At 42.1% G+C, this 20326-nt stretch overlaps 1 protein-coding gene across 3 annotated transcripts in view; it reads left to right on the forward strand.

Moving 5' to 3' along the window:
- TBX15 (T-box transcription factor 15) overlaps nt 1–20326 on the forward strand; it is a 109311-nt gene that overhangs the window by 64457 nt on the left and 24528 nt on the right. For all 3 annotated transcript variants that reach the window (XM_025994655.2, XM_072766776.1, XM_072766777.1), the window contains 3 exons: nt 629–800; nt 2044–2211; nt 13950–14014. In XM_025994655.2, the coding sequence (XP_025850440.1) occupies nt 629–800; nt 2044–2211; nt 13950–14014 (405 nt within the window). The remainder of the gene's footprint in view (nt 1–628; nt 801–2043; nt 2212–13949; nt 14015–20326) is intronic.

Genomic DNA, 20326 nt, shown 5'->3' on the forward strand with positions numbered 1-20326 from the left:
ACACTAACTGGGAGGACTTGGTGGTGTTACTGGGAATGGTTGCACTGAGGCAAAGGGTCTCCATTTTCACAGAAATGCCTCAAAATTCAGATTCTCAGCAAGGAAATGGTTAACAAGTGAGGGGCTTGGAGGGTCTCTGCACATGGCTGTGTTTTATAGGACAATATGGAAGATGTTTTTAATAAGGAACCAAATCCTGAACAAGTGGCCAACAGATTATATGGTTTGCATTTGAAAGGTGAAAGGTTGCAGTAAAATACCTTTTCCATAGCTAGACACGTGGATTCAGGATGCCTGTGAGCACACAGGGGTGCAAGGCAAGGAGAAGGAGAAGAAAGAAAAAGGACTGTGAGAATGTTTTCCTTGTGAGGGCAGCAGCTTTGATCATTAACCACAACCCTTTGCTGCCCTCCCCCACCCCACCTCCTTCTCTGTTTTCATCTCTATCTTATTGTCCCTGGTTCTTTATGCTACTCTTTTGCTGTCTTGTATTCTCTGTTCAATCCCTACTATTTTCCATCTTGCTCTCTCTCTGTCTCTCTCCCCCTCCTGTCTCTTCTGGCTTCTTGGGCCTCTCTTCCCTCTCTGTTTCTGTCTCTGATTTCTCCTCTCTTCCTTTCCACCTCAGATATGTGTACCACAGCTCCAAGTGGATGGTGGCTGGCAACGCGGACTCCCCTGTGCCCCCAAGAGTTTATATACACCCTGATTCTCTAGCTTCTGGAGACACTTGGATGAGACAGGTGGTCAGTTTCGACAAACTCAAGCTGACCAACAATGAGTTGGATGATCAAGGACATGTGAGTCAAAGAATCCCATCCATCTCCTTCTTCCTCCCTTTTGGCTCTAGAGCTGACTAGTTCTAGGCTTTTTCAAACAGGTAAAATAAGAATCTCTATGCCACTTTGAATCATTTTAAGTATAAGCATACGTTCTTTTTTTTTCCTCCCATGAAATTTCATTTATTACAAATCCAACATTTAGCAAATGTCTGCTGTGCATTGGGTTGTGTTTATCAGAGTTCTCATGTTCCAGGGACCCACAGTCTAGACAGGGGAGAGTCTGAGGGCAGAAACACAGGACACGTTTAAAAATGGTGAAGGAAATAACAACATTCAGTAGAATGACTCATGGGACAATAAACTCAAAGAAATGATTGAAGTGATGGTTTGGGCTGATTTGTCAAGAAAATGTATCTATTTTTAAGAGAAGAATAGATCTTAAAACTTTCCAGGTATCATTAGGGCACTTGATGTTATTAATTTATATTTCATGGCCAGGCGTACATAGAACTTTCACTAAATGCCAGCATCCAGATGGGTGCTACAGGAAGATGGAATAACTAAAACCATGGCTCTTGTCTTTAAGGAAATGACAATTTTCCAAGGAAGAAAGAACACACATACACCATTCACTCACAGGATATGAGAGAGTGGCAATAAATTTGGTAACAAAGTGTAGATAACAGCTTAGAGAATGTAAAGATAGCATGAGCCCATGATGAAAATGTGAAAGAGGGAGCAACTATCACATAGAGATTCTGAGCCCTTTTTTTTTTTAAAAGATTTTATTTATTTATTAATCACACACACACACACAGACACAGGCAGAGGGAGAAGCAGGCTCCATGCAGGCCTGATGTGGGACTTGATCCTGGGACTCCAGGATCACACTCTGGGCCAAAGGCAGGTGCTAAACCCCTGAGCCACCCAGGGATCCCTGAGATTCTGAGACTTTTTAGCAGAGTGCTGTCTTTGGTATTGGGACAGTTATTCAGTATGGTCCAATTAAGGCAATACCACATCCACCCCACCCCCCATGATTGGGATACTCTGCTGTTTGGGTCCATGTAGTGCTATCCAGTCACTTAGTCCTTCCTGCCATAGGCAAGTACACTGACTTCTAGTTTCCTATACATCCCAGCCCCCTAATCCATGTTCTTCCTATAGTGCTTCTTTCCTGTGGTTGCATTTGCATGAGAGTTTGAAAAGATGTAGGGACTTTTGAGCAACTCTGGCATAACATGGCCCCTTCTCATTTCAGATCATTCTGCACTCTATGCACAAATACCAGCCTCGGGTTCATGTGATCCGCAAGGATTTCAGCAGTGACCTGTCGCCCACCAAACCTGTCCCTGTTGGGGATGGCGTGAAAACATTCAACTTCCCTGAGACAGTGTTTACCACGGTCACAGCCTACCAAAACCAGCAGGTAAGAGGCTGCCTTTGAGAGTCTCCTGCTGTATCTGCTTTTAAAGGAGCTTCTTCATGCTTTTGATAAGAAATGCTTTGTCCTTCTACATGACACCGAAAAGCTGGAATGAGAGATGCCAGGCTTGCTGTGCAAATGCTATGTTGGTGATGACAAGGCCATGATGCCTAGTAGCAGCTGGTATAGTCTAGATTTAGATCAAAGACAAAATCTTTGACCAGGAGGACTGAATCTCCTAAGTCATTTTCATGTCTCTCTGCACTTGTACCCGTGTTCATGGTCTCTCCTGCAATGTGGCAAACGTTCATTCTTCATCATTTGCAATTCCTTTGCAAGTACCAAGGTTTGATTCATTCCTTCCCTCTTTTCTGCAATTTTCCATGTATCCCTGCATCAGCTACATCAAAGTCATCAAGCCTTTCAAAATCCATTGAAGACCCACTGCTTCCATTTACACTATCAGACTAAATTTACCTCTGTGTGATCACCAACCACACCCTAACATCTGTGTTTTTATGTCAGCAATATGTTCATTCACTCCATAAATGTTTGAGAACTTACAATATTCCAATCTTAATAGAGAAATCGAGCAGATTGACTTATTTCTCCATAAGCAAGAAGAGTTTTAGTTGAGTGAAAGACATGTAAATAAATAATGATAAAACACTGGAATAATTTAATGACAGAGATGTGGACAGGGTGCTTTTGGGTTTAGGGAATGAGGGAAGGTTTCCTGGAAGAGCTGATGCTTTCTCTGATGATAAGACACACATGAGAATTGGCAGACTAATGGGGGAAGTAAGTGGGAGTGAGGTACGGGGAGAGGGAAGAGAGATGCCAAGTCTGGAATTGTTGTGGGCATTCTAGACAATGTTCTTTTTTCAAGGAGGGTAAGTAGATGGACTTACAAGTGATCTCACTTTATGCAATTCCCTGAAAGTTGCATATGCATCTCATTTTTTTTTTTGCAAATTACACTGTATTTCATCTTTTGACAATTTGTCTAATTAATAGGATCCTGAGGTGAATACCTTTCTGGAAAGAAGAGTTTTTGCTTGTTTATTTTGCTTGAAAGTCTGCATATTTTGATTTTGGGCCTGCTTGGAGCAAAATGAACTTCTACCACAATATTAAATATCTTTTTGTGTTGGATACTATGCTTGGTGCTCTGACAAAGAGAGAAATAGAGGAAAAATACTCATTTACTAAGTATTTATTGAGTGCTTACTATGTGTCAGGCAGTGAAGGTGAGTGATATAATCTTTGGTTCATATAGTAAGAGTATTTTGATCATTCATACTGCATGTGGATAAAACTCTTTAGATGTTTTCTCCTTAGATGTTGCCTCCAGAGGAACTTGATATACAACAACCCTTTAGTCTGGTAGACAAGTACTATACACTTGTTGGGCTTTCTCAGCAGCTGTAAAGTGTGCCTGATTTTAGGTTTTTCCTTGTGGTTGCCACATTTGATCTAAAGTAGAGAAAGGGTTTTAGTTTGCTTTGGGTAGCATTTAAAAGCTATTGAATCCTCTCAAGCTCCTTAGATAGCAAAATAACAGAGGCCACAGAGGGTCCTTACAGGAATCTTTAATAATCAAGATTTTTAAAGCTCTGAAACAAGATAGTGCAGCAATATAGACATGCCCTTTAGAGCAACTGGAATCTTGAAATTAACTGTGGTTCAGGAGAGGGGGAGCACAACGTTAAGTTTTCTGAATAACTGATTAGATTTTTTCCAAGACACCCAGCCACCATTTTAATTATTAGTTTCTTATGAAAGCAGAGATATGTAACAAATATTGCAATTTTGGAATTTAATTGTAGGGCAAACTAGAACACTGGTGAATGGACATTCTGCTGCCTCACTGAGATCAGTTGTAGAGGTCAAGAGCATCAGTACTGTAACCCAAACTGAAACTAGACAGCCACAATTCACTGCGACAATGACAATGAAAGAAGACCAAACATAGCTGCCTGAAATTCCTCTCAATTCCTTTGCCTTCTCTCACAGCATTCCCATGTCTGAGTACATTCTTCTCATATGAATATTTTGTCTTCATCTGAACTGGGGTGGGGGTCTTGGTGGTTTGTTGGGGGCTGGACACCATGATTAAGTTCATAGGATTTGGTAGCAGACATATCTGGTCTCATTTCTGACCTTTCCACTGATGACTTTGAGCAAATTTCTTACCTCCACTCATCAGTGTTTCCTCGTCTGAAAATGTCCTGGCCTCATCGAGTTAGTGATGAGGACTAGATGAGGGAACATGAGTAAAGCCTCTGGCACACACCCAGCATCTGATTACTAGTAGTCAGCCTATGTTGGGAAATTGCTGGGTCTGCACAGGCATGAAGGAGAGTGGGGAGTAGAGGCAATTTTACAAAATAAATTGCTTATTAAGAAGAAAGTGGATCGTTGGGAATCAGAGGACCTGCATTGGCTCTTGAAGGTATTATAATCAATAGGTAACTACTTTTATCTTTCTGTTCTCATGTCGTGTTGGTGAATTCAAGAGAGATGAGTCACGTACACCCAATTCTGCCCAGTTTGATATCAAGATAATGGTTTTTGCCTGTTTCACAAGTCTCCAGTCCCTGAATACATCAATGTACATGATTATTAAACATTCCCTTTGGCTGTAGATATGATTTCATATAACATAATGTCTTCTAGTAAAGCAAAATAACCTCAGGTATTTCCCCCAGGAATCTTGAGGTCTGCATTCTGTTACCTAGCAATCATTTTCAGACTTGTCGTGGAGATGCCGGGTAGCGTAAACTATTCTCTTCTGTGAGCTAGATCACCTACTACCATGTTTTTATTTCCCTCAACTGTCTTGAATGAGAACAATTAACATTTCAGGGCAAAATTATTCACCTCATGTATTTCTTTTTAAAGGAATGGTTAGGAGGCCTAGGAGAGCAAAGAGGAATTGAAATGAAATGTTATCCAGTCTTCCTAAGGAAAGGCAGTGTACTTTCCACAGACAGCAGTAGGCTAGCCCTTTGGAGACCTGAGTTTTCTTTTCTTTTTTTTTTTTTATAAATTTATTTTTTATTGGTGTTCAATTTGCCAACATATAGAATAGCACCCAGTGCTCATCCCATTAAGCGCCCCCCTCAGTGCCCATCACCCAGTCACCCCCACCCCCTGCCCACCTCCCTTTCTACCACCCCTAGTTCGTTTCCCAGTGTTAGGAGTCTCTCATGTTTTGTCTCCCTTTCTGATATTTTCTGCTCATTTTTTATCCTTTCCCCTTTATTCCCTTTCACTATTTTTTATATTCCCCAAATGAATGAGACCATATAATGTTTGTCCTCCAAGTGACTTATTTCACTCCACATAATACCCTCCAGTTCCATCCACGTCGAAGCAAATGGTGGGTATTTGTCGTTTCTAATGGCTGAGTAATATTCCATTGTATACATAGACCACATCTTCTTTATCCATTAATCTTTTGATGGACACCAAGGCTCCTTCCACAGTTTGGCTATTGTGGACACTGCTGCTATAGACATCGGCGTGCAGGTGTCCTGGCGTTTCACTGCATCTGTATCTTTGAGGTAAATCCCCAGCAGTGCAATTGCTGGGTCATAGGGCAGATCTATTTTTAACTCTTTGAGAAACCTCCACACTGGAGACCTGAGTTTTCATCCTAAATGTCCCACTAGCTACCTGTGTCATTCTGAGCAAAGTATTTTCTTTCTGGGCTTTGAGTTCTTCTTCAAGAAAATGAGCAGTTAGCCTGTGTTTTCTAAGTTCTCTGTTAGCTCTGAAATAATAATTTCTTCCTCTTTTTTTTTCTTTATTCTTTTTAATGAGTGAGGGTGGAAAACAATTTATTGTTCTCAAGCAGGGGCAGCCAACACACACAAGTGTTGGAAATTATCTGAATGTCCGTGTGTGTCAACTCTTTTTTAACCCCCATACCAGTCTAGACCAATAGAGTTGTAGCAAGTTCACATTTGGAATGGTGGGAACTTGGTGTTTTGTTGCTGGTAAGCAAAATATTCCAAGATATTCTATTCATTTGTCACTCCCACTGGTCCTCTCCATTGTTAAAGCCTATGTCTCCTGTTCGCTTTTATCATGACACCCAGGCTGGCTGGACACCTGACTCTCCACACATCCAATGTGCCACCAGACTGTATTGCTTCTACTGATGGAATATTTTTTTCTTTCTAATCTTATTGCTTTTGCCCTTGTTCTGGACCTGCCCTCTCTCCACCTTGGGCTGTTATGACAGCTTCCAACTGAGTCTTATGGTCTTATGAGCCATCACATATAGTCACTGAGGGATGGGTCTTCCTTTTTTATTTTATTTTATTTTTTTGGGATGGGTCTTCCTAAAGCGTAGCTCCAACTGCATCCTTTCCCTGTCAAAAATTGTCAACTCCTCAGTGCTAAAGTAAGTATAGTCCAAGATCCCAAGTCTTTCTATTTTTATTTAAAGATTTTATTTATTTATTCATGAGACACACACACACACACACAGAGAGAGAGAGAGAGAGAGAGAGGGAGATTGAGAGAGAGGCAGAGACACAGGCAGAGGGAGAAGCAGGCTTCATGCAGGGAGCCTGATGCAGAACTCGATCTCAGGACTCCAGGATCACGCCCTGGACCGAAGGCGGCACTAAACTGCTGAGCCACCCAGGGATCCCCCCAAGTATTTCTATTAAGGTCCTCTGTAGCTAGCTACCAGCTACATTTCTAGGCTCATTTCCCCGCTAATCTACATCACGTGCCCACAAAAGTTCAGCAATCTAGTGAGAGTTTTACTGTTATTGGCACTTTGTAGCTGCTTTGCTTTTGCGTGTGCTGTTGTCTTTTCAGGAATGAATTTTCAAAAATTTTTTTAATTTATTATTTATGATGGTCACACAGAGAGAGAGAGAGAGAGAGAGAGGCAGAGACATAGGCAGAGGAAGAAGCAGGCTCCATGCACCGGGAGCCTGATGTGGGATTCGATCCCAGGCCTCCAGGATCGTGCCCTGGGCCAAAGGCAAGCGCTAAACCGCTGCGCCACCCAGGGATCCCAGGAATGAATTTTCTGTTCATCTTTATTCATCTAGCTTCCTTCCATTCTTCAAGTTCAGTACAAACACCAACCTTCCTTACATTTTCCTCTACCACATTCCTTACCTTTTCAGCTGTGAATGAGCTTTCCCTCATCAAACTCTACTTCTCTCGTGACCCTGTCCATTCTAAGCTATGTGCCTGCCCAGTCTTCCTCTCAGTATTTTGAGCTTTTTGAGAACAAAACATTGTGCCTCTACAAAACCCAGTTTGACATGGTAGAAAACACCAGGTTGGGAGTTAGGAAACTCAGGGTTTAGATCCACCTCTGCAGCTGATAGAATGTACTGCATCTGACAAATCACTCCACCTCAGAATCCTCATTTATAAATCAATGGTTTACCTCTCAGCTACCAATTTATGGAGAAAAATTTTATAGTCCACTGAGAAATGAAAAAAAATACAGATAATATGTGGGCGTTTTATACCTAAACATTCATTTAAATAGACTGTATTTTATTTTGTCCGTTTTACTTTTTTGATACTAAAATGTCATTTATTTTATGAAATGGTGATGGCAAGAGATGGTAGGTAGATGTAACTCTTTTTGTTTGATAGAATAAGTAACTGGAATATCAATGTTGATCCCTCAGATGTTGGAGGGAGGGAATTAGAATCGCCCTGAAGCCCAGAAACCACTAATTAAGAGGAAGGACACTTCCATCTGTGTAACTCTAAGGCATTTGTGTCTGTCCCATGGTGCATAGCACAGAATATGTGCTTGGAAAATGACTGCATGAATAATTAGCCAGCATACCTCCACTACCAGTCTCCTTACATATCTGTGGTTCTGCTTCTTTGGACATAAGTAATAGTGAAATGTGAAGAAAGAGTTTCTATTTTCATGAAATATTTTATGCTTTTCTTTCCCCCCTTCCCATTCCTTCCTCCCACCCTTGCTGACTGACCCATAGACTCCCAGGGCTGCTAGCATACTGAAGTTATTATTACTATTATTTGCTCTTGGAGTGCCAACTTGGCAGGCCTAAGGCAGAGAGGAAAGGTATGCCATGCCCAGAATCTCATCGTGGAGAATGAAGTAGTAGAGGTGGGAATAAAGGTGACTCTACACCGAATGCTTTTTCTTGGAAGAAGCTGACGCCAGCCTGTCCTCATGGAATTAGCAGGAAATTTCCATTGCAGAGTCTTTGTCTTTTCTAAGGGGAAAAGGCTGCTGAGCCTTGATTTTTTTTTTTTTCCAAACAGGAAACTAGATTTCAAAAAGACACAGCCCTGTTCTCCTCAGGTAACACAGTCTTATTTCTTGATGAGAATTGGCTACATGAACCAGATAGGAAGTCTGAAACCACAGCCAGGTTTGTGTAAGCAAATCCAATAGGAGTTATGAGCCACTCATTATATCCTAAACTATTGAGCCAGTTGTGCTCTAACTTTCCAATCAAATCAGCACAGAGGTTTTCTATTTTTTTATTTTTTATATGGGCTAAGTTTCTTTTTCTTCCTTGATGAACACCTTTCAAAGAAATATGGTAAAAAAAAAGAATAACTAAGAGAGTGTTAATAAGGGGAGGCATTTTCAGCCTCAGTATTGTAAAATCATACTCAGGATATTGAAGTTTCATTTTCTTTGTAGGTTGTGCTATTTATGTCTACACTGTGCACTGTGACGTATACCTCATTTATTAACTGCCTGCATGTTACTAGGCAAAAAGTCAGTGAAAATGATTAAAACCAAAGGTGGCAAGCCAGCAACCACCTCTTCATGTGCTATGGTCTTCTATGATGCAGACTATACAAATCAGTATGTGAATTAAGTCAATTGGAAAAGGACAAACATTATATGGTCTCATTCATTTGGGGAATATAAAAATTAGTGAAAGAGAATAAAGGGAAAGGAGAGAAAATGAGTGAAAATATCAGTGTGAGGGTGACAAAACATGAGAGATGCCTAACTCTGGGAAATGAGCAAGGGGTAGTAGAAGGGGAAGTGGGTGGGGGGTTGGGGTGACTGGGTGATGGACAATGAGGGGGGGCACTTGGTGGGATGAGCATTGGGTGTAATGCTATATGTTGGTGAATTGAATTCGAATAAAAAAATAAAAAAAATAACAAAAATGCAAAAAACCCGACAAAAAAACTGTAAGGTTATGGAAATCAAATCAGTGAAGAAAAATGCTCCCCCAACCTCTGTACTTTCCATGTCTCCTCATTATCCTTGGAGTAAGTTTGAACATGACCACTTGTAGAATAACTTTAGCTGCATGGGCAGTTACGAATAGACCTTGTTCTGCTTAGTAGGACACTTGAGACTTCTGTCTATATAATGCTGCAGTGAAAGCAGATAGGGTCAAGGGAGTTGTCTGGTCTGTATTTTCCAAGGCATGTTATGGCTTTGGGGCTGGTGATCCCTGTTTCCCACATTATTCATTCATGCACTCACCACTCATTCACTCACTGAACAAATATTCATTGAGCACAGGTAGCATGTCATGTTAGGCTCTTAGTAAAATGGTATAGGAAATAGACATGGTTCTTACCTGAAAGCATCCTATTTTGGAGGGATGATCAAGAAAGATCTCTCTCAGGAGGTAACATTTAGACTGAGACTTAGGATGAGGCATCAGCTATGTGAAGAGTGCAGAAAAGAACATTTTTGTTCAGGGGTAAAGTGAGTGTGAGCGGCCTGAACAGGGAAAGAGTTTGACACACTGTAGCCTGAGAGCATCTGAGTTTGGTGGGAGACTGTGAGCCAGGTGTAGAGGAGCATGGGTGGGGGTGGAGAGGTAGGCTGGGGCCATGCTGGCTCTGCAAGGCCAGCCAGGGAGTTTGGGTTGAGTTTTGAGTAGAGTGATAGTCACTGATGAGAATGATGTGGTCCATATATGTGTTAACAAAGATCACTTTGGTTGTTGTGTAGAGAAGAGACCAGACAGGGACAAAAGTGGAAGAAGAGAGATTAGTCCAAAGGTTATATAGAGTAGTTGAGTGAAAAGATGATTGTGTTCTGGTCAAAAGTGGGGAGATGGAAGCTGACAGCCATATTTGGGTCTAATTGATACACACAACTGTGGAGTAGGGATGAAAATGAACTATTCAAATGAGCCTCCTACACTACTCCAGATCCAGATGGCCTCTAGATGTGTCGTGTGTGCATAGGGCAGAGGTAGTGGGGGTTATGAGTCCTCATGTGGTTTCTTGTGGGTCCCTCTGCTGTGGGCCTCACTGGCCCTTGCTGGAGACCGTCATGTCTGGTCTGGGCCTTGGGTTCCTTGTGTGGACATGCTCTACTGATAGAGGATGGCTGAGCTTGTACTTTTGTGTCTTTGCCTCACCTGGGCCTCCTGGGCCTCCCTGGATGGCTCAGCCTCACCTCAGTGCTCATCTAGGTCCTCTGTTGGGCTCCTGCCTGGGCTGTAGCACTTCTGTGTTAAGGTCACCCTGGCTTCCCTGTCATGGGATGTGAGGACTTCTAAGTCCCTGACCTACCACAGAAGGGTGGTAGGAGGCCTGGAGATGCTAACCTGGTCCTCTTCCTGATTCTTCAGACCAGGCAGCATTTTTACTTTGATGCAGCCAGCCCTGTGTGTGTGCGGAGGTTGCCCTGCCAGTCTTCCTCTGAAGCTCACCACCTGCACCCCTCGATCTTTGTTTGAGTGGGGAGCTAAGGCACATGTAAATCTACCTGCTTGCTTCTCTTTCATCTGTTTCCTCTTTTTTTTTTTTCATACTCCAGCTGGGGTGGAAGGGGAAGCTTTTTTTACTTCTTGTCCCATTTGATAAGCATTCACCTTATGTTACATCCTTATCTTCCAGAGGACAGCAAGCTTTGTGACCTGCTGTCCTTTGTGACCACTGTCATTTGCATCCTTTTCTATGCTATATGACATACTCTTGTAAGATCTGAGGCTACCAGGCTAGCTCTTTTTTTTTTTTTAAGATTTTATTTATTTATTCATGATAGACACAGAAAGAGAGAGAGAGGGGCAGAGACACAGGCAGAAGGAGAAGCAGGCTCCATGCTGGGAGCCCAACGCAGGACTCAATCCCGGAGCTCCAGGATCACGCCTTGGGCCAAAGGCAGGCACTAAACCGCTGAGCCACCCAGGGATCCCCCCAGGCTAGCTCTTGATATGGGAATCATGATTCTATGGATTATCAAGGTTGAAAATATATTGGTTTATTCCTCCAAATTATTGTCCTTGTTACCCTTGGTATTGGTAGACATAGGCAAAGTTGTCAGCGCGAGCATCAACTGGGGTGGTAGTTTGGTTTACATTGTTTGAATTGCTATCTTCTGCCTCTAGGCTTTATAAATGACTAAGCAGGGCAGTGAAAGCTTTCTGGGATATGGCCTTGGGGCAACCTCTCTGGCTCTGTTCCGCTGACCCTGCACTCTGGCCAGATTGGACTCTAGTGCTTCTCTGGCGCACTTCATTCCTTCATGCTTCTCTACTTCAATGCTCTGGCTTACGTAGGACATGTCTTATGACATGCTTCACTGTTCCTTTCTCCCCTTTTTTCATTTTTCATTAAAGTCCTGCACATCCTTCAAGGCCTGGGTCATGTGCTATCTCTAAGGTGAAACCTCAGAGCCCTTCAACTTGGGACTCATCACTACTTCCCCTTAAGCTCTCATGGCACTTTGCCTTCCTTGCAAACCTTACCACTTTCTGTTTTGTGTTAGTGTATATGTTTACTTTTTTCTTCTATATTATAAGCTTCTGGGGTGGGGGGAACCAGACAATACACAGCCATATATGGACTATATATCACTGTCACCTGTGCCTCCTGTCACCTTGCTTTGCACATAAAGGTACTTGATAATAAATAAATAATGAGTATGCAACCACACTACATGAAGCTCTCTAAATCTCCATTAAAAGCTTTGAAACAAGTATAGAGGTGCTGTTTTTCCTAACATTTGGTGGCACTTTTCTATTAAGTCTTCACACAGAGTTCTTGGCCAGAGATAGACTGAGCTGTGGGAAGCAGATTTGCAATCTTTTCTCCCAGATCCATGAAATAGAATGTCATTTTATTTACAGGGGTCTGTGGAGGCCCCCAAAACATGGCAGCACAATCATATATCAGAAAACCCTATCGTAAATGAGCTGGACAGGATAAGTCAACTTGAAAGAGAAAATAAAATATTATAACCCCAACTTGAAAAGAAAATATGGTGTGCAGTTTATTGCTGTGGATTATGGAGGAAAAAAGAAAGAATTTTAAGTCAGAAACAGAAAAGCAGTGACAGTCTTTAAACTCAATACAATATTCACAGGGCAGACACTAGACTTTAGAAAGCCAAGGCCTGAAGGCTCCTGCTCTGGTCTATAAAATAGATGTAAAATTGCTCTTGCTACATTATTAGTGCTACATTATTAGTGTACCATTCTCGAGGCAAGGAATGTTTTTAGGGGGAAAAAAAAACAACTTTGGTACTTTCAAGTCAAAGTCTGTTGGTCAGAATCTCACATTGCATTTTAAAGACCTTTAAAGATTGTGGCTTTGGGCAATTCCACTCTGACACAGTGAGATGGGAGAGGCACTCAGAAAGATCTGCAACATAAGAAATAACTTTAGCTGCCCTGACATGATAAGTTCTGCAATGATCAGAAATGGAAAGGTGGTCTTCAGTAATGAGATTCCCTTCTTTCTACAATTCCCTTCCATTGAAGTGCTTTGCCTCCTTTCCTATACTCCCTCACCCCAACCCTGACGCCTCTGTTGCTTGAAGATAGTGAATCATTAACAGCTGGTTTAGACACAAAAATATCAAAAATGCCTCCCATGACCAAGGCTGAAAGGGGAAACATAAGAGCACATGTGGAATTTGTTGGTCAGGCTTGTTTTATTCTGGGGGCATGAGGGTGATGGGTAGGACCCTCGCCGAGTTTGAGGGGGACAATGATGAGATGTGGTAGAGAGGGGCTTATGTGCTGAGCGGATGTTGAAGCAGAATGACCCCTGAGGACTCATCCCACCTGGCTCACACAGTTGTTTGTGCCTTCTGATTTGCTTGTGAGCCTTGGAGACTGGTGTAGCCTGCCCCATTGAGTCCCTTGTTTATAGATTTTTCTTGGGGTGCGAGCTTGATAAAAGTGTAGCTACTTTTTGTGTCTTTTACAAGACCATTTTTGGTCATTAAATGAACGATCTCTAGGGGCAGAGAAAGGACAAATAAAGTGAAATGGGAAGGGCAGTCAATTATATGTTTCTCTCAGGCTGAAGTGGGTTGTCTGGTGGCCTGATGCCATTGGATTGGACTGACTGAATCCATTTGTTCATTATTCACTCACTCGTTCACTCATTCATTCACTCAACAAGTGCTTTTCAAGTGCTTCCTATATGTCATTTACCAAGGACTTGACCATTGCCCAGTTTTCTATTTCCATGCCTTTGTCTAGGCAAGTGATTTATCACCTTTTCTGGGGGCAAGAAAGGTGAGCAGAGGAGAGTTTACAGTCACATACTGGGAAGACCTTGGTTTTTAAGGAGAAGTGGGTCAGGTGGGTCAGACATCTGTGTGCCAGGCCCAAGTCCTATATCAACTTACATTTAAATCTCAGACTTAAAGGAAACTAAATAAAAACAACAGCTGTTACTTACAGCGTGATTTTTTTTGCTAACTTTCTAGGAGTTACCAAAAAAGAAATCAGTTAATGTAAACACAATTTATGCTCTTTGTTTGTTTCTAGATCACCAGATTAAAAATTGATCGAAACCCCTTTGCTAAAGGATTCAGAGATTCTGGAAGAAACAGGTAAGAATAATCGGGAAATAGATTCACCAACATTTCTCTGCTGTGTGACATTATTCCCACCCCTTTGGTGGCTTTTGACTCCTGCTTTTCTGGGAACACTGGCACACTGTGCCTCTGTGCTGACTCAGGCAAAGAGAGATGGCAAGCTGATCTGGGAATCAAAACACCAATCCTCCAAAGGTTGAGTTTTCCAATTTTTGTTAACACACTGTACATCACCAGATTGGATCCCTCATAGTGGTTTTCTCCTTGCATCATGTTAGGTAATCCAGGCACTTAAACCACATTTTCTGGTGATTTATGATCATTGAAAGATTGCTACTTTTTCTGATGAGTACTATAGGTGGCAGCAGCACCTACTACAGTGGTATCTCATTTATTTTGTATTATCAGGAAACAAGGAAGTGTGAACAAATAAAAATTATCAGAAAATTATTACCTTTAAGAGCTAAAAACTTTGTTTAAAAATTAACCATTTTTCTCCTAAGAAATGTCCCCAAAATATGTTGCCTGCCTTAGTAAAGACAGTGTATAGAACATGACCTTTCTTGATGCCTCAGCATCATCATTAGGATTAGATTGTCACATGGGGAAACTCTTAGGAACTGCTGATGTTTGCAGGACTATTTGCACTTATTGTAAATGATCTTAGTGGCTGTGGCATTTTTCTCACTAATTCTGCTTCTCTCTAAATTCTTTCTTTCCCACCCTTCCTATATAAAATCAGAATCTGTTATCCAGAGAGCTAGGGGAGAACTGAAATTCTCAGAGAGCACAGATCTATCTAAGGTTAGTCAGTCAAAAAAATTTCATTTTATATAAACTATACTGAAACCACAAATGTGACACGTGTGTGTTGTAAAGTGTGTAGGCTTTGCAGTTAACTATTTACGTTAGTGTTCAGACATTTTCTCCTTTTGGGGGTATTTCTTTACATCTGAATGACAGAGACTGTCTGGAGTTACCTTTGTTTTTTTTTTTCTGCAAGAGTTTTCAAATAAACTATGTAGTATCATATTTAGAATCACTTCATGAACTATATAGCACATTCTATTTGAATCCAGATTTATGCTAAAAATTCTCTGTAGTGACCATTTCCTTTACAAAATGATGTATGGAAGCACTTTTTAAAAAAAGATTATCTATTTGAGAGGGTGAGAGAAAGTGAGGACAGGGAGGGGCAGAGGGAGAGGGAGAAGGAGAGAGAAACTTTAGCAGACTCTTCGCTGAGCTCAGAGCCCAATGCAGGGCTTGATCTTACGACTCTGAGAGCATAACCTGAGCTGAAACCAAAGGTCAGGTACTTAAGTGATTGCACGCACCACCCAGGACCCCTGGAAGCACTGCTTTTTTTTTTTTTTAGTTTATTTATTTTTAAAATTCCAGTATAACTAGTGTACAATGTTATATTAGTTTCAGGTGTTGAATATAGTGATTCAGCAGTTCTATATATCACTCAGTGCTCATCGAGATAAATGTACTCTTAATCCCCTAAGGAATCACTTCTTTATGAAGCTCTTATGATTCATTTAAAATACACTTAGATTGCTATAAAATTTTATTTACCTCAGAATTTCTTAAGGTTACATCTATTGAGTAAAGTAAAATTGACCTAAACTTCTAGTTTGAAGATGACAAAATTGAATAATGTGTCCTAGATCAAGCAACTGGTTAGTTGTGTGGCCACACTAGAACTCAGGCATGAGAACTCCAAGGCCAAATGCTTCCCTCTTCAGTGAAGACCTTTGTCTTCAAAATTCAGCCAGTGAGGGATGCGTACTTATTCTTTCCATTTGAGACAGTTCTCTCCTGCCAGTTATTTATATTCCGTGTTCAGGACTTGCCTTTGAACTGTTTCCTGTCGCTTTCTTTTCAGGGCTCTGCATTTTAGGCTTTCTTTCTTTCTTTCTTTCTTTCTTTCTTTCTTTCTTTCTTTCTTTCTTTCCTTTTTCTTTTTCTTTTTCTTTTTCTTTTTTTTTTGCATTCTAGGCTTATCAAGGACCTTGCTAGTAGTAATGGTGTGCTCAGTAGAAGATGGCCTTTGATAAAGAAGCCTCTAGGGTATTTAAAATCCATTAGCTTGGAGTCCATGGGTGGATTCCAGGGGTTTTGTGAGTTCCCTGAAATTATAAGGAAAAATGTGTGTGCATGAGCAGGTGTGCATTTTTCTGGGGAAAGGTCTATAGTTTTCAACAGGTTTTTGAAAAGTTCCATGTCCAAAAGTTAAGAATTTCTGTCCCAGACACAGTTAGGGTCAACCCTAGTGACTTTAGTTATTCAACTATTTTCTCTTTCTTTGCTTCTGTCTCCTCAGTGACATTGAGTATTTATTTTCTTCTTGGCACTCCAAAGATTGTTTTGATTATTTTCTTTGCTTTTTTCTTCCGTTGGAGTCCTTGTTTTTCAGAGGCATGACCCAGAACAGAAAATTGAAAAAGATAGAGTGTATTGACCAGTTTTGGAGCTATGCTCTGAGAACTGGAGCCACACTTTAATCTTGAGAATAAGTGCATGTATCTTGAAGCATTTGACTCTGGTTGGGAAGTTGTGGTGACAACTTGGTTCAAGTCCTGGGGTCCTCCTGTCCCCTCACTGAGCTAGAAGGAACCTTGACATTTGTCTTGGGTCTGCTTTGGGGCTGGTGAATGTCTTCCTGCTCAGGACAGACAGTTATTTGTTTGTCCTGCCTGGTGGGCTACTCTTCTTTGTAAGGACTCTAGGAAAGCAGAGGTATGGATCCTCACTAGCCCATTGCAATGCCTTATTTATTTATTTTTCTGGTATTGTGGTGATTTTTCATTATGATGCCCCATTAAAAGCTGTAGGCTACTTTAAGTAACGTTAGTAATGATAGAAATTATCTGTGATTGAACATTTACACTGTTCTAGACCTTTTATTTAGTCTATTTTTTTCTAATCTTTAAAATGACCCATATTTTACAAATGAAGAAACCAAGGCTCAGAGAGCCTAAGCAACTTCCCTAGTATCATATAGCAAAGCTGGAGCACAGAATAACTCCCAGGTCTACCTGACCTCGAAGCCTGTGAACTTTGAGCTCTACCATGTTAAAAGTTTAAACTTGACTTATCTTCAACAGGTATGGAGACTAGAACTCTTCCTCTAAAAACCCATCATTTACTTAGAGATACTACTCAAGTACTCAGAACCTTCACTTTTCCAAATAAAACAACCTGTATATTCTCCACCTATCTCTGTAGACTTCCCCATGGCTTTGTCATCTGCCTGCTATACCCTCTATAAACAAGGGGTTCCCTAGCAGAGGGCAGGAAGTCAGGCTGATCTTCCCTAGCAGTTGAAACTGTGACATAATGACCCTGAAATCCCCTGTCTCATGATAGGGCAAAGATAAATAATTAAATACAGAAACCTTTTTCTCTTCCAGCACTCTAAGAAGCTAGATTAATATAGACCCATGGCAGGTACAAGTGCCCTTGTATTTTCTCTTTAAAAAGCTCAGAATTACCTGATAATCAGTCTTGAAATTTCACTAGCTGCCTGTAGGATCTGATGAGGGCAAGAATTATTAAGGTCATTTTGCAGATGGGAAAGAGTGATGGATGAGTGAGGATAGAAGGGATTATTTGTACATCTTCTGGGATCTGGTTGTTCTGTGCCAACACCAGAATCTAGTTCCTCACCTTCCAACCAGTGCCTCACTTATTGCCCCTCTGGTGCTAACAGAATTTTTATGAATCTATGATCTTCCCCATGAGTTTTAGACATCAAATGACTCATACAGACAAGCATGGTTTGATGAGTTGCATATAAACGTACCCAAAACATACGGATTGCATTTCCTTTAAAAACACATGGGTTTAAAAATTAGGAGGGGGGAAAGTGCTTGGCCAATGTTTTTTGGTTTTGCAGAACACAAAACATTTGTGGAATACTTTGGAGTTACGGAATTTGCCAAACCTCAAACCAAAACATGTTTAGGTTTGTTGATCTCAGTCTATCCCAGTGCACCATCCCAAGGCTCAGGAAGGGAGGGGCGTGGAGGGAAGATGGAAAGGACACAGCAGCAGCTGTGCTCCCTTCCAGTGCCTCTCCTGAGTCCCTCCTGCCCTGCTAGCCTCTCGCTGTGGTACCCTCTGAGTGCAGCTGGCCAGACAGCAGTGTCCTGAGCAGAGAAAAGAACCCCAGGGGTGGGGGTGGGGCGGGATGAGGATACTGATTTCCATTCCTCACATTTTTGGGTAAAGAGATATCCATGGAGAACACTCCTGGCTTCTAGTCTTCTTGTTTTCTCTGTCCCCTCACTGGGCACCAGAGCGACTCGTCTGCTTACTGAGTCTGGGAGAGGGAACTCCGGAGGACCTGTTTCCTGCAGACAGCAAAAATCCTGGGCTCTTGCCATTCTGTGGCCAGTACAGCAGAGGAGGCCTGCCGTTCTGGGGTGCTGGCTTGTTTCAGGAGAGTTCTGGCCCACTTGTTCAGCCCCTACACCTCTGCCATAGTATCCAGACACCTTTATGAATTATAAAGCTGGTATTTCAGTCTCCGCTGCTTCGGGGTCCTAGGTCTTTGTCAGATTTTATTCTTAGTTCAAATGGGGACAAGAGGTGACATTCTCTGGGCCTTTCAGAACCCCAGCAGAAGTCCCAGTGACTCCACAGTGTCAGTCCTGTGGTGTCACCATCACCAGAGCTTGTCACAATCCTCCCTGCTTCTTTGGGAAGTGCCATTCACAGGCTTCAGTGTGAAAATGTCACCACTCTTCAGACTGTACTTACCAAGCTATTACTTTGTCTTCCCATGTAATTGTGTCCCCTCCTTAGGAATCTCCCTCAGAAGAGTGTGTGTGCATGAGTGTGTGTGTATGTTCGTGTTGAGAGGAAGAGTAGCAGACAGCTGGTTCTTTTGGATGGAGACACTGACAGATCTTGCTTCCAGGCATTGTCTCTGCAGTGGAAGAGCAGTTGTGTTTACTTCTAAATTGTTCCTAGATTTCTCAGAAATTATGTGGCCCAGATCTGGTTTTGGGTAGGTTGGAGGGGATCCATGCATGTTTGCTTTCAATCAGGCCTAGACTCAGAGCATAATATCCAGCGTTACCTCTGGAAGATTTCTCCTTCCAGGAGGAGGCAGTAGCACCTCTTATTCCTAGGGAAAACAGATTCCCCTCAGCGTGATGAATTGGTGTCCCTTGGTCTGTGTTCTTGGGCTCTGCCTAATGCTAGAATGTAAGTTCCTTGAAGACTGGGACTGTACCTTTTTCAGGATTCTAGTTTTAGATTCTTTCCTACAGTGCCAGGTACACAGAGTAAAATAATTATTCACTTAGTTGCAAAATAGCAAACAGAGTTGATGAGTGGCAAAGAAATTAAAAACCAGGACCTCTGGAGAGAGAAAACCTTACCCCAACCAATAGTGAATCAGGTGTAGCAACAGCAGGGAGCTAGTTTTAGATACCAACTAAGAAGGGAAGAAAGAGTGAATCTATAAATAGGCTTAGTTCGAAGATAAAGGACAATATTGATTCAAACCTGGTGTGGACTGATACTGTAGACACGGATTTAGCGGGGCAGCCCCTGTAGCGCAGCGGTTTAGCGCCGCCTGCAGCCCAAGGTGTGATCCTGGAGACCTGGGATCGAGTCCCATGTCAGGCTCCCTGCATGGAGCCCGCTTCTCCCTCTGCCTGTGTCTCTGCCTGTGTCTCTGCCTGTGTCTCTGCCCGTCTCTCTCTCTCTCTCTCTCTCTCTCTCTCTCTCTCTGTGTCTCTCATGAATAAATAAATAAAATCTTAAAAAAAAGACATGGATTTAGCCTATTCCCATATTAAACATGCACACCCTTCAGGCCATCAGAGCTGTCTCTTTACAGTGGGGACACATTTATGCTAGCTGGAGAAGAGGAAGATAGCCAGCAAGTTTCAGAGTCCATGAGCATCAGGAAAGAAGGGGTCCCAGAGGCTGAGCCAAGCAGAATGAGGTTTAGTTGAGCAAGGTTGCTCAGGGGCACCTGGGTGGCTCAGTTGGTGAAGCATCTGCCTTTGGCTCAGATCGTGATCTCAGGATCACGATGTGGGGATTGAGCCCCACATCGGTCTCCCTGCTCAGTGGGGATTCTGCTCCTCCCTCTGTGCTCTTCCTCTCCCAAATAAATAAATGAAATCTTTAAAAGAGAGAGAAAAGTTGCTCAGTGGTGAGCAGAGAGGTAAAATTACATCTTTATGGGGGCCCACCCCAGCGGGCAGCACATTCCAAAGAGAAGACAAAAGTCATGGACTGAAGAGAAGCAAGAGTGTTTACATTGAGTCCCATGATCAATAAGCAGCCTTGGGAGGCACC

Source organism: Vulpes vulpes, chromosome 8 (assembly GCF_048418805.1).
Source record: "Vulpes vulpes isolate BD-2025 chromosome 8, VulVul3, whole genome shotgun sequence".
NCBI lineage: Eukaryota > Metazoa > Chordata > Mammalia > Carnivora > Canidae > Vulpes > Vulpes vulpes.